Consider the following 15750-nt stretch of genomic DNA (forward strand, 5'->3'; position numbering starts at 1 on the left):
GGAATCTTCTCATGTTTAGTTTTTAATTTGATCAGATTTCATTGCCTTAAGCTAATACAGTTATAGCACAGTGTTATATTATAAAATGTAATTGTATTATAATGCAGTAATGCATTGTTGTTGGTACAGTATGTTATAGCGTCATACTGCAGCATTCTAAAACAGTATAACAGTATTCCTGTTAAACTAAAATACTATATATTAGTACATCAATATATTGATGTTTTTCTGCTACAGTACACCTGTTTATGGTGCATTAATATGTAAATGTTATAGTACAGGAGTACCTCTGCTGTACCATTACACTAATAGCGCTATAATACTGGACTATATTCATGCTACAGCAAACTGCCTACATATATTAGTATAATAATGCAGTATTATTGTTATTACACAGTAACATATTGTCTTTTTATATGTGTTAACTAAAGTATCAGTGCTATAAATTACGATTACAGTGCAGTAATATTTTCTTTTCAAGTGTACAGTTCTTTATTTAGGTCAGTTAGGTATTTGTCGCACATGGAAACTCACTGCTGTACTTACATGTACAAGCCAAGCAACCGAGAAATGCACAGTTTCTGCTTGCATGCCTTCTCCATAGGAGCCCACTTAACCCACATCCTCACAGCTACCACAATAGTGTGCTATTGATATATTTTATGTTTAAGGGCAATCTTTTAAAATTAATCTTTTCTACAGGCAGTCGGTATGTTTGGGAAGAATGCAGTCCTGATTTTGGAGGAGCAGGATAATTACTTATTTTAGCCATGTAATGTTTTCTTAGGATAGAGCTAATGGATTTTTGTTTACAGATGGAGCTTTCTCCTGGGGATTTTGATTAGGTTGATTGAAAGGGTCATGAGTTATCAATCAGATGCTGATGTGGTGATGAGAGGAGCTAGGTCCATAGCAGGGGGAAAAAAACTAAGCAGTTGCAGGTCTGCTGAAGTCAGAGGCATGTGCAGGCTGTTCCTGAGAATTCATTCTTTCTCCATAAAATCTCTCCCTGAAAGCTTCAAGACGGTTAACATAATTTATAACAAGTATGCCTGGGTTTGCTAACTATATTATTTGAAAGTTGTTTTGATCTATGCGTCAATGGGGCTTATTTGGTCTGGAACGGTCATAAGCTAGAAAGTAAAGTCGCTTCCTTTCATTTTTAAATATTGTTTAACTGCTTGTGGTTCAGCTGCTTCATTTGTTATAGTTGCATAGTTGTAATAACAGTGTTATTAATAAAAGCCTATTTTACTATAAGGGTCCCTACTTTGTCAGTGGAATTATTCCTGGAAAGAAGTATCCTTTCCTCACATTTATGCAAAAAAGGAAAAATTGTTGGCGTCTAGTCTGGCTTCTTAAATGTAACTTGAGGTTCTGGTCTGGGACCATACACAGTGTAGGCACAATTTGGAAACAATCAAGGCGACAAGCAGTTTACTGTGCTGCTAAACTGTACACAATCTCTGGAAATGCCAAGAGCATACAGTGGTAATACTGGAGTGTTTTTTTAAAAGAATATTTTTACTGAAAACTTTCCATTTTACTACAAAACAGAACAAATCACAAAATCTAGTACAGTACAAATTAATCATTATTCCACAAAAACAGACAGAAAAGACTAGCAAACACTCATTCAAATGGTTCAAATTATAGATCATTGCATTTGTAGTAGTCTCATCTTGTACGGACAATGAAAGGATACCAGAAACAGTGGAGGATTTCAGGATAACTGGATAAAGCCATGAGCATATTCTCAAGGCAACTAGGGATGGCCAATAAATGCTGGCCAGCCAGCAATTCCCACGAATGAATAAAAAAAACACATGTGGCTCCATGGAACAGGCATTCCTTCACGGGATAAGAGAGACAGAACTACACAATATACCAAATCCCTTATGGGCAATATGCAACCAACTGGGGCCTAACTCAGCATCCCAGACCTCCCAAGAAATTGGAACACTAGGATACTGGCATCGGTACAAGATGTGGTGAGGCAGTGTACACTCTCATAAACAGGAACCAGCAAGCCAAGGATTCATACACCTCGCCAAGACTTGCAACACAACAAACCTTCCTCCTCTCCAGCCATATCAGAGGCACTGATGAGACTCCCCATCACTGGAAAATCTAAACCATTTTCCACCAAATAAATCCTGCCGACAAAAAGAAACAGTATCATCTGTTCACAGGGTATCTTGGGGAGAGATACGACTCTCCACCTGCCGACATGATAAGGGAAACCCTCTCGGGTTAACTATAACAAATCAAAGCTTATATCAGCACCCCACCCACCAGGATAAAGAAAGGAAACCCCAAAGAGGGAGGAGCATCAGGATTATCCAAGAGACGCCAGATATGGTTTTTCAGTGTATGCTTTGGCAAAGGGTCGTCTGGACTTGAAACGTCAGCTCTTCTCTCTCCTTACAGATGCTGCCAGACCTGCTGAGAATTCCCAGCATTTTCTCTTATGGCTTTTCAATGTATGTTTTCACAAGAAGGATACCAGGAACAGAACAGTCTCACAAGAAACGGGACGCTGCCCCCCGCCCCCCCCAGAGAAGCCCAAACTTCAAGAAGGTTGTCAGACTGGATGTCTCCATACAAGACCACTTGGAGGAGCCAACTTGCTCCTCCAACCCGTGTAATCTCCAATCAAAGAAACACACCAACAACACTGAACTGATGCCCCCAAATTTGTACTCAGGCCCCACAGCCAACAGGATACTACATCCCCCGGGGAACTAAGTCTCAAGAAGGAGCATTCCAGAAGCCCCATCGGAGAAATCCTAACAACAGGATAATATGTCCACCATGCATTCCATGAGCCAAGTAATCAAGTAACCACTATCCTTACCCGTGCAACCGAGTCAAAATAGAAAACCAATCCAAGAAAGGCTAGATATCCAAGGATTAGCCAACCATGCCCAGGTGTGCACCAGTACTTAGTTCCCCCACTCCAACAACACCAGAGATGCCAGTGACAAAACAAAAAGCACCCCGTCTTTTCCAGGATATATGATCTTATATGCACAAAGACTACAGTTTCCCTCGTCCCGCCATCGCAGCAGGCCAGCGGACGAATATCATCAAAAAGAAAAAATGGACAATCCTGATTTCCGCAATATAACGGGATAAAAGCCTCTGTGCTTATATATCGTACACCCTTGTCAGGATAAAAGACAGAACCAGGAGTGTGATCACAAAGGAACAAAGTTCAGGATTAATGATGAACTGCAGGATATTATAACCATCCAGGGAGCTTGAAAAGGCTAAAGCCTTGACAGGATCATTGAGCAACATCCAGGATCCATTTAGAGTTTAACTGAAAAGCCTTTGCATTTCTACCATGTCATTGTCCTGAGGCCTGGGTAATTTAACAGTTTGGCCCCAGTGGGTGGCGTTCGGCTGCCTCCAACCCTTCTCAACAAATACCGAGCACGAAACAATGTCGGTCCAGTGGTCGGAGTCTTCCCAGGCCTCGAAGACCGAATACAATGTGTTCCATCGAACTCCAGACACTCAACCCTCAAATCAAAATTGTGAAAGCACGGCAGCCTGTTCTCAAATTCAGCCAGGAATTCATCCCCAGCTCCCCTCAGGTGATCGAGCACAATCACTCCTTCTCCAGCCCCATCTCATCGAATCAAACAGGATGTATGACACGCTATGCAGCAGGATTTCAAGGACTGAAGGTGAGCTGCACGGAGGAAACTGCCCTCTCCATTCACAGCATTTTCTTCTCTGCTTCATCTATTCTCTTTAGGATATCTCAGTTCATCAATATGAGCACCAAAAATCACTGCTGGGGAGCCAAGACTGTCGTCCACAACTTCACTCATAGTAGCAGCCGTCATCTCAACGCCAACTGCATCACTAAAGCTTAGGCCCTCTCACCAATGAAACCGCCACAGCGAACTGGGCCCCACCCTGGCCGTCTCCAACCACCTTGATCAAACAAGGATCTTCTTGACTTAACTCTGGCTCCCCTTTGCCAAACTTCAGCCTGGATCTTCCAGGATCACAGCACAGATTACACACATCAGGATCAGATAATTATGGGTTGTGCATCAGGATAAAAAACGGATTAAAAGATGAGTAACGCCAGAGCTCACGGAAACGCAGCCACTCCCACGCTTACATCACGTGACCCCCCCCCCCCAAGACTACTGGAGTTTAACCAGCTAAAGACTTGCGTAGAATCATAGAATCCTACAATGCAGGAGGAGGCCATTCGGCCCATCGAGTCTGCACCGACCGCAATCCCATCCAGGCCCTATCCTAGTAATCCCATGCATTTACCCTAGCTGGTTCCCCGGACACTAAAGGGCAATTTAACATGGCCAAGTCACCTAACCCGCACATCTTTGGACTGTGGGAAGAAACCAGAGCACTCGGAGGAAACCCATGCAGACATGGGGAAAATGTGCAAACTCCACACAGACAGTGACCCAAGCCAGGAATCAAACCCAGGTCCCAGGCACTGTGAGGCAGCAGTGCTAACCACTCTGCCACGGTAGTTGACCTTTGCAAAGCTCTGCATGATAAGCTACACATTACTTATCTACCCAACAGGATCTTGATTTGCAGCGTTTTTTGGAGGTTGCCAGCATACACCATGTAGCATGTAGATTTCCTAAACTAGTTACAGTGGTGGAAGTGTTCCCTTCCACTGACAAGATACTGTCAACTAAAATTACATTTTATAAACTGTACTTTTCTCTTTCGTAATGGTAATACCGAAAAGTGGGGAGCATTCTGAAATATCCTCTTATGAAATGGGGAATGAAATCTCAGTGATGTAGAGTTCAAGAATCAATTATTTGATGCAGTTTATCTTCGTGTGTGATGTATTTGTAACTCACTTCAGCTGGATTTTAAAATGTTTTAAATTCCATTTATATAACAAAAAGATTAATAATAAGTAAATATATACGTAACAATTATATAAGGGCGGCACGGTGGCACAGTGGTTAACACTGCTGCCTCACAGTCCCAGGGACCCAGGTTCAATTCCAGCCTTGCGTGACTGTCTGTGTGGAGTTTGCACGTTCTCCCCGTGTCTGCATGGCTTTCCTCCGAGTGCTCCAGTTTCCTCCCACAGACCAAAGATGGGCAGATTAGGTGGATTGGCCACGCTAAATTGCCCCTTAGTGTCCAAAGATGTGCAGGTTACGGGAATTAGCAGGGTAAATATGTGGGGTTATGAGGATAGGGCCTGGGTAAGATGCCCTGTCGGAGAGTTGGTGCAGACTCGATGGGTTGAATGGCCTCCTTCCGCACTATGGGAATTCTGTGGTACTATATAAAAGGACTCAGTTCAGCAGTAAAGTGAAAGTAAAAAAGAATACCAGTAAATATTCACGGTGCAATCCCACTGTAGATTCAGCCGTACAGTATCTGTATGTCTTGACCTGAAAACCTGAGCCAGATCATTTTGAATCTGGTGATATTGTTGAAATGAGAATTTTCTTTGGACCATGCTTTCTCCCCCTATAAAGCGGATTTTCTTACTTGCGCATGCCAACAGCAACACTTTCAAACACAAGCCAAACTATCAGAGCGGACAACAGCAAAAATAGCAATGTCTGAAATATGATAAATGGAATAATGTGCAGCTTCTGACAGCGAACACTTGAGCTCTGCTACAGAGGGCCTCCGCTACACAAACTTGGCACTCCGTCAGGCACCCAGCTACCATAAAACTATTTCAGTCTCCATTAAAAACTTTTATGTTGCTTTTGCTTCTTGTAGTCTTTGATGTCCAGCATAATGCATTTCCAACAAACTTGCACGCACAGGTCCTTTCAACACATGGCTTCAGCCGTTACTCTGCACAATCTATGATTGCAATCTTTCACCACATCAATCTGCCATATATTCCATTGCATTTCTGCAGCATAATATTCTTTTTAGTACAATCTAAGAACAATTGAAAGTGTCCAAAAGTTGCCAAAAAATTAATCAGCGATATGGAAATGGAAAAATGTGCATGCCTAAAATACACAACTGAAAAAGAAATTACTTCAAAATCACCTCCAGTTTATTTCTGGATTGAATTCAGAAATAAATCAATTTCACCAGAAGAAGTTAATTGTAATATTAAGAACATGTGGAGAAGGAGGTTAATAGATTTAAAATCTAGACCAGTAAGATCAACAAACAAAACTTTACAATTGCAAGAATCAGTTCCAGCCACCGAGTGGTATGCAGTTTGGACACTATTCTAAGCACTGAAATATCATTAAGACCCATGAGAGTGAATTCACGGGAATAAAACTGGGGCAGGTTATGTCATAGTTGGGGAACAATAAGATAGCAGAAAAACGGGAAACAAACACTGAATGGCACAGCATGAACCACCCACGACAAGCTGTGCACAATTTGAAATCCCCTCCCCAAATAAATGGCAACATTAGGTTCAGATTGTTTTTTTAAAACAATATAAGGATTAAAATGAATGCCAACTTAAGTGCTGTCTATTCAATCAGCAGCCATAATCTGGCTGCAATAAAAAGTCATTGTGCTCCTGTCTGCATTCTACAGAAGCAGGGAAACAGCACTTACCTGTCTTTGTGTGCCCGGCTGACTTACTTTTCACTTTCTGCTGCAGATCACAGTTTAAAGGGGAAGTGGTCAGCAAAGGTGATCTGAAAGAAAAGGTGAACTGCTCAGTACTAATTGCCAATCAAGTGACTCCTGCAGCACGTCCGAAAGGCGTGCTGGTTAGGTGCATTGGCCATGCTAAATTCTCCCTCAGTGTACCCAAACAGGCGCCGGAGTGTGACGACTAGAGGATTTTCACAGTAACTTCATTGCAGTGTTAATGTAAGCCTACTTGTGATACTAATAAATAAACTTTCAAGCTTCATATTAATAAAGGTTTAAATAATGAATAATTCAAAGGATATGTCAAATCGTGAAAATTACAGTTAAGCTATATAAAAATGCGAGGGAAACCACTACAAGGAATAAAGTTAATTAAATAATAGCTGGATGCACAATGTATTACAGTTAGACAAATGGCAAGTAACCTGATTGAAGTGATAGGAATAACACAGATAATTGGCACTTTGAATTTGTTTTCTTCCTTTAATCTGAAAATTCTTTCCCATTTATTTCAGCTGTTCAATTTTAAGGGCTGATTTTTCCTAGATTCCATTAAGATTCTGGGAGAGGAGGGTTCATAACTTTCTGCAGCTGGTCTGATTAAAACATCATCCTGCCTTCAAGATTGCTGCAAAGCAACTGTTTTCATTGATGTGGAGGCAGGCCATCTTTTCAGAGCACCTCCTGGTCTGGAATTTCCAACAAACCTGACAGGCAGAAAATGAGGAACCCCTTCCTCCCTTATTTAGGTGCCTTAGTCACAAATTAGAATGGTATAGACATATGCTAAACTTGTAGTTTGCTGATATTGCTACATTTTCTTTGGCTGTACGCTGTGATATTTCCTGTTATTAAGCTGCATAATTTATCATACTGCACTGTGAAAAGGATAAAGATGATTTATTTGTGTCACAAATAGGCTTACATCAAGCTGATACATACATACGGTATACATCCATTGGCCTCGGAGGTGAAAGTCATATTAATTTAAGATTTTAACATATTTTTGAAAATATCTAGTAAGGAACTGCTTTACCTGGCAATGACACTGAGTGATTCCTCCTCATTGCTATATTGCAGACACATCTTTGCAAGTTCATTCATATGAACTTCCAGCAGAGCAATATCCTTTCCAAACATGGAAGAAATGAGGCAGAAAATCTGTAGGAGTAAAATTAATTGAATTCCAATAAGAGGTACATGTTCAAAAAGTGCCGTAAAACGTTACCCTCCCAAAGTACATTTTACCCTTTGTAAAAATCTTTATCACCAGAAAAGTTCTTGTAAGAATTGTGCAAAGACACTGGTTACAATTGAAAATCAAACACTTGCATAAAGATACTAGCCTAGGTTTTGCAGATAAGGGGGAATTTCCACCCACCTCAAAGATGTACCTCTAACTGTGGCCAGTCTTACCGCTTCAGAATCATCGCTATACATCTGACAGTCCCCAGACTCACCTGGGAGTCTACCCAGAGTTTTGCTCCATCAGGCCTTGGAGGTGCAAGGGCATTACCATGTTCCCGCAGTGGTAAATGCAGGGCAATTTATTGCACAGGCTTCACAGACTGAAAAATGCTGTCACAGCAAGGCTGGATGTCTGGGATTAACAGACATCCCGGTATCTGGTGATGTTATGGTGCTAAAGGTAGGAAATGTGTCACAGGATATATTGCCCTTTTTTTCCCCCCTGGCGTAATTACAGTGGAAAATCTATGTCACTACTTTGAAAACAGTCAGTGATTCAACATATAACAAAGAAGTGAGTTTGAAATAACTTATTCTTGAAGAATCTTCGACAGCTTGTGTGAAATGAATCAATGATAATCAACTGCAATGATTTGCATTTTCATACCTGCATTTTTGAATCTGTAACATTGTCAGTCTAGTTTTGAAACATCATGAATACAGAATACATCTTATAGGAAGTTTATTTTGAGTCTTAACCTAGTTCCCAAATCCATCATCCAGAGGATGCAGGGACCCAGCTTGCAGGGAGTCTGCTGACAATGCAAATGTTTTTTTCCAGTTAACTGAGCACACATATATGTTTTGTAAAAATAAAATATTCATTCATGGGACGTGGACATGGCTGGCTAGGCCAGTGGTTATTGCTCATACCTAATTGCCCTCGAGAAAGATGAACCACTGCAGTCCATGTGGTATATGAACACCCACAGTCCTGTTGGGGGGGTGGGTGGGGGGTGCTAGGATTTTGACACAATAACAGTAAAGGGATGATAATATTTTCCAACTTAGGATGGTGAGTGGCTTGGAGGGGCATTTGCAGGTGGTGGTGTTCCCATGCTTCTGTTGCCCTTGTCTTTCTAGGTGATAGAGGTTGCGGGTTTGGAAGGTGCTGCCGAAGGAGCCTTAGTGAGTTGTAGATGGTACACACGGCTGCCATGATGCATCCATAGTGGAAGGAGCAAATGTTGAAGGTAGTGGATTGGGTGCCAATCAAACGGGTTGCTTTGTCTTGCACTGTGTCGGGTTTCTTGAGTGTTGTTGGAAATGCACTCATTCAGGCAAGAGGGAAGTCTGGATCAAAGGCCTGGAACTCCCTCCCTGACACCACTGAAGGTGTTTCTACAACACATGGGCTGCAGTGGTTCAAAAAGGCAGCATTCCACTACCTTCTCAAGGGCAACTGGGGATGGGCAATAAATACTGGCCTAGCCAACGATGCTTGCATTCCATAAACAAATATTTTTTTAAATCCATCTTGCTCCTGAATTGTGCCTTGTAGATGGTGGATCTTTGCTGAATCAGGAAGTGAGTTACTCTCCATTATATTCCCAGCCTCTGACCTGTTCTTCTAGCCATAGTATTTATATGGCTGGTCTAGTTCAGTTTCTGGTCAATGGTAACCCCTAGGATGTTGACTGTAGGGGATTCAGTGATGGTAATGCCAATGACTGCCAAGGGGAATAATGGTTAAGTTGTCTCTTGTTGGAGGTGGTCATTGCCTGGCACTTGGGTGGCTTGAATGTTACTTGCCACATATCAGCCCAAGCCTGGATATTATCCAGGTCTTGTTAAATGTCATACAAGAAATTATCCTCTCTTATTCCTAATATACGGGAACAGGCAATACTTGTTCTCTTGGTAGCCCATGAATGAAGAACTGTTCCTGGTCTGCTTTTTAAAGTTTATTTTCAACATAACCAGGTCAGTTACTGTTTTTTGTACGATAGTCTCTTGCACATCTTTGGGCCTTTATGTGACCTTTAGCTGACATAATTCTACAAATACTGCTCTTCCTTTGTGAGGAATACACACCAGCTTGGATTTTAGTGGAGTCAAAACAACTCGAGGGCCGTTCAAAAATGACGCGTGGAACACAATTCCAGGATTCTTGTCACCACCACCCCCATTCTTAGCACCCCAAATCTTTGCTAGTGTGGAATCTGCACCCTACATTCCTGACCTGGCCGGCTCCAATGCAACTATAGGCATTTCCTATCCCTCACAGCGTTTGTGAAGTCGGGCCTGCTTCTCCATGCCTCAACCCCACCGGGTCACTCATCCCCACGGCCGACAACACTCTGTTTCAGGATGGGCCTGACTCCATAACCACCCCTGCCCCCACCACCCCTGCCCAAACCTCTGAAACAAAGACTGTGTGTATCGGGGCACTTTTTACTAAAGCCCTCCCTCTGTTTTTTTAAGCTAGGCTTTGCCTTTCACCTGTTGGGTCGCCCAACACCAGCCACTGTCACTGTTCTACATTGGCTCCCAGTCTGGTAACACTTCACATTTAAAATTTCATCCTTATTTTCCATTAGCTCCCACCCTCCCTATCTCTATAACCTTCTTCAGCCATACAACACCCCAATAATTTTGTATTCCCCCAACAATGGCTTCCTTGATCTCTTTCAGCCAACCATTGGTGGCCATACCATCAAGTGTCTTGAATCTAGCACTGGAATTCCTTCCCCAATCCTCTGTCTCTCTTTTAAGATACTCCTTAAAACCTATCCCTTTGACAAAATATTTGATCATCTGTCCTAATATCTCCCAATGTTGTTCAATTATTGTCAATGATTATGCTCCTGTGAAGTGCCTTGGGATGTTTTAATTATGTTAACAGAGATATATCAATGCAAGTTGTTACTATTATAATGGAGTTGGAGAGAAGAGCACTGAGAGAAAATCAGGTTCCATCACTCCACAGGGTCACTTGCCAAGTTCCAACCAATAGCATTACTGCACTGACATATTATTTATCTTCAATGGGAATACAATAGAAATTCTGTGCACATATAGCTGGATTAAGGAGCAGTTAGAATATATACAACATTAAAAATAGTGGCCAGAATTCCCCGATGTTGCATGCCCCCTGCCAGAGAGAAGGGAGAATTTGGCGCTCAGCCAAATCTCCATTCACAACAGCGGGACCGGGAAACCCCAGCCACGGGCGAGGTTGTAGAATACCAGCCAGTATATTTTGTTCATTTCCTGTTGAAGAGACATTTAATCATTTTCTCTTGCCTTGTTAGTGCTTCCATTTCCTATTGCACAAGATCCAGCTGTCTTAATGCTTAACCCAAGATGATCTGAAAAAATACATTTTAGGTTAACATATGAGATTTTTAGGCATCTTTATGCAAACAATGTAATATGAAATAAGACAAATTATTTCAGTAAAACTGCAAGTGGTTAAGTATTTTAAATTAACTAAACTAACAGGAATTAAATGATTAAGATAAAATCACAAAGACTAAGATTTGAATGGACAATGTGCATAAATAAGGTGCAAACATGATATAAAAATTACCTTCAAATTGTACAGTAGCATCGATTTCGCCAGTGGCCAGATTAATATTGAACAGGCCATTTATCGTCCCTATCCATAGGCTGCTACAACCTTCTGGTGTAATACTGAAAGAGAAAACATACAATAACATAAACAATCAAACATATCCAAATAAACATAACAGCAAAAACCATAGAGTTGATTAATGATAAAGCACCAGTGGCCAGCAATGTTCTCGATTATTTATAAGTGATCATTTCTATCCCTGTAACAAAATATTTTGAGTTTGTGGTGACTGTCTGACAGTAGACACATTTTGTGGTCAGTGGTAAAGTGGCTCACCGCTGACCACATAGAAAACTGCCCACAAAGATGTAGCGGTCTTTGTGAAGTGGATTCGCTCTTTTCCAGTGTCAGTTTGGCACACGGTTAGGAGAATCTCCAGGTATGCAGCCACCGTGTTGTTATCAAATAGTTTAGACAGCCAATCACACTGAAGTATTCTCACAGGCAGCAAACCAGAATGAAAAATAAACACTGAATCTCTTCACTTTATTTTTTTAATTAAATAGTGGGAACATATACATATGATTATGGTAGCAGGTTAGGGTAGAAGCCAGAATATAATACCAAACTCTAAAAACAATTCATTAAAACGGTGGAATTTCTTATCATATGAATACATTTTACATTCAACAAATATAAAATTATTCTTTCAGAGCAGGTGAGCGTGTTTAACAGTAATTAGAATCTGAGTACACTGTTATAAACCCAGTTACACACCAATCAACAAGGTGTAACTTTGTCAAGAGTTCTTTCGGCAAGGCCAATGGTGCAACAGTGTACGTTCTTGTTCATTCAATGATTTCTAATTGGTACCTTTCTGGCAGGGCATCACAACAGCACAGACACAGAGTGTACACTGACAACAACTTCTGCATTTCCTCATTTAACAGCACATTTGCGGCTCAAAAAGGTGCTATCCATTTCAGAGGAGCTGATGGTTTTGCCATCATTACTACAATTAAACAAAGAACAAAGAACAGTACAGCACAGGAAACAGGCCCTTCGGCCCTCCAAGCCTGTGCCGCTCCTTGGTCCAACTCGACCAATCGTTTGTATCCCTCCATTCCCAGGCTGCTCATGTGACTATCCAGGTAAGTCTTAAACGATGTCAGCGTGCCTGCCTCCACCACCCTGCTTGGCAGCGCATTCCAGGCCCCCACCACCCTCTGTGTAAAAAACGTCCCTCTGATGTCTGAGTTATACTTCGCCCCTCTCAGCTTGAGCCCGTGACCCCTCGTGATCGTCACCTCCGACCTGGGAAAAAGCTTCCCACTGTTCACCCTATCTATACCCTTCATAATCTTGCATACCTCTATTAGATCTCCCCTCATTCTCCGTCTTTCCAAGGAGAACAACCCCAGTCTACCCAATCTCTCCTCATAGCTAAGACCCTCCATACCAGGCAACATCCTGGTAAACCTTCTCTGCACTCTCTCCAATGCCTCCACGTCCTTCTGGTAGTGCGGCGACCAGAACTGGACGCAGTACTCCAAATGTGGCCTAACCAGCGTTCTATACAGCTGCATCATCAGACTCCAGCTTTTATACTCTATACCCCGTCCTATAAAGGCAAGCATACCATATGCCTTCTTCACCACCTTCTCCACCTGTGTTGTCACCTTCAAGGATTTGTGGACTTGCACACCTAGGTCCCTCTGTGTTTCTATACTCCTGATGACTCTGCCATTTATTGTATAACTCCTCCCTACATTATTTCTTCCAAAATGCATCACTTCGCATTTATCCGGATTAAACTCCATCTGCCACCTCTCCGCCCAATTTTCCAGCCTATCTATATCCTGCTGTATTGCCTGACAATGCTCTTCGCTATCCGCAATTCCAGCCATCTTCGTGTCATCCGCAAACTTGCTGATTACACCAGTTACACCTTCTTCCAAATCATTTATATATCTCACAAATAGCAGAGGTCCCAGTACAGAGCCCTGCGGAACACCACTGGTCACAGACCTCCAGCCGGAAAAAGACCCTTCGACCACTACCCTCTGTCTCCTATGGCCAAGCCAGTTCTCCACCCATCTAGCCACTTCTCCTTGTATCCCATGAGCCTTAGCCTTCTTAACCAACCTGCCATGTGGGACTTTGTCAAATGCCTTACTGAAATCCATATAGACGACATCCACGGCCCTTCCTTCATCAACCGTTTTTGTCACTTCCTCAAAAAACTCCACCAAATTTGTAAGGCACGACCTCCCTCTTACAAAACCATGCTGTCTGTCACTAATGAGATTGTTGAAAATCTGAAAGATGTGCTGTTTAGGTGCATTGGCCATGCTAAATTCTCCCTCCGTGTGCTGGAGTGTGGCGACTGGGGGATTTTTACAGTAACTTCATTGCAGTGTTAATGTAAGCATGCTGGTAACACTAATAAATAAACTTTTTAAAAATCCTGCCCATGATTCTTTGAGATTAGGCTCATGCCCTAGATATCTGATTGATTGTCTAAAAGATAAAATAACCAGTTATAAAGCAATAAAATAAATAGTTTTATTTCTCATTCATTCATGTTGCTTTTATAGAAAAACAACTAACCAGATATTCGTTACCTTCCAGTTGTCACAATAGTTGCAGACTGGTAACCCATTAAAAATAGACAAAGAGGTAACCAAAAGTCCAAACCCACCTCCACAGTTCATCCAAGTAACTTTCCCACCTGGACTTTTACCCCAAGACTCACAACCTCATCTTTCACTAACCTCTTTTTCCTAAATTCCTAAATTTCCACTCTGTGAAAAACTTCTCTTATCTGCCGCACTCCACACACTCTCACTTGCTCCCCAGTCTCATTTTGCCAACGACTCACTGCCCTGCCTTAACATGGCACTGCAAGGAGGCCTCCCTTCATTGGTCTGTGAGTATGGATAAGGGTGAAGTGTAAAGGTATTAAGGTAATACTTTCTTATTCAAACCTGCATCCATTTGCAATTTGAATGAGAAAAGATACATACATACCTTGAATCCTTTTTCAGTAAACTACTTAATAAATATCCACAATGAGACATTCTGAGGATTGGAAGCTCAATGCATGCACGTGATCCACCTTCCAAATCATTCCCATTGAGATAGGGTGAAGAATAGTGCAGATTCTTACAATTACCCAGACTGTTTATACAGTTAGCATCTGTAAACAGAAAAATGATTAACTATACATCAACAAAAGGCATAAAATGTGAATTATGAAAGTTGGATAACAGAGGTATAATCAAAAAAATGGACACAGCCTGTCTTGGAATTATTAGGAGGGGTTCCCAAAAGTCAAGAGGTGGGTCTTAAAGGAAGAGATGGAGGTTGAGAGACAGTAGATTATAGGGAGTGAAATCCAGAATATGTGGCTAATCAACCGCAAGCATAGCCAATAATGGTAGAGCAAACAAAGAGAGATGCACAAGTCAGTGGAATGGAGACTTCAGGAGCTGTTATAGGAATTAAGGAAGCTACTAAAATGGGGACAGGAAAAGGCCTAAAGAGATTTAAAAATGAGGATGAGAATTGTAAATTTGATATGTTGGGGTACTAGGTAGACCGGTGCAATAGATGTTGGGGACCTGCATCAGGATATCGGCACCAGAGTTTCAAATGAGCTTCAGTTATGGAAGATCAAGGCTGGGAGAACGCATTGGAATAGTGAAGTCTCGAGGTGACAAAAGTATAGATAAGAGTTGTGGCAATTGGACCAGAAATGTGGCCTGGAAACTCAATTGAGAATTGGATGTCAGACAAGTAGTCTTGCAAGAGGCAGTGGAGAGGACAACAGAGGTGACAGATAGGTAGAGCTGGGAGTATTTGTGGCTCTTTAGATGATGCCACCAAGTGGATACAGGTGGATGAGGAAACCAAGAATAGATCTGTGAAGACTCCAGAGGTAATGGTATAGGGTGTTAAGTCATTGTTGGAGATGTCCTGGATACAATCAGATCACACAAAGTGGAACTAGATGATGGTAGTTCCACTGAGCTGAACAATACAAAAATGTGTTGGAGAATGATAGTGTGTTGAATCATGTTAAAGAACCCAGAGAGGTCAATGAGGGATAATTAACCAGTTGCAGTCACACAAGACACCATTTACGATTTTCTTTTATTCACTACCCCTGAATATTGACAATAACTTGAAGTTATCAGAATAATTTTAAAAACCCTACCTCGTTCATTTTCTGTGCAGATTATTTAAGCGACTCATTTAAGTAATAGGTGCCAGAATGGAGACCTTTTATTGTCCACAAATGAAGCACTTTTCTTCAATGAATTTAATCTGCCACCTTTCTGCACAATTTCCAAATACATGCAAATTATCCTGTG

General features: G+C 41.7%; 1 protein-coding gene across 1 annotated transcript in view; it reads right to left on the reverse strand.

The window, feature by feature from the left end:
• The window catches only part of wdr27 (WD repeat domain 27), a 411108-nt gene that overhangs the window by 380977 nt on the left and 14381 nt on the right, over nucleotides 1-15750 (reverse strand). The window contains exons 9-13 of the mRNA XM_078230640.1: nucleotides 14405-14573; nucleotides 11390-11493; nucleotides 11104-11168; nucleotides 7646-7770; nucleotides 2074-2156 (exon numbers count right to left, since the gene is read on the reverse strand). Coding sequence (XP_078086766.1) covers nucleotides 2074-2156; nucleotides 7646-7770; nucleotides 11104-11168; nucleotides 11390-11493; nucleotides 14405-14573 — 546 coding nt within the window. The remainder of the gene's footprint in view (nucleotides 1-2073; nucleotides 2157-7645; nucleotides 7771-11103; nucleotides 11169-11389; nucleotides 11494-14404; nucleotides 14574-15750) is intronic.

This window comes from Mustelus asterias, chromosome 15 (assembly GCF_964213995.1).
Source record: "Mustelus asterias chromosome 15, sMusAst1.hap1.1, whole genome shotgun sequence".
NCBI lineage: Eukaryota > Metazoa > Chordata > Chondrichthyes > Carcharhiniformes > Triakidae > Mustelus > Mustelus asterias.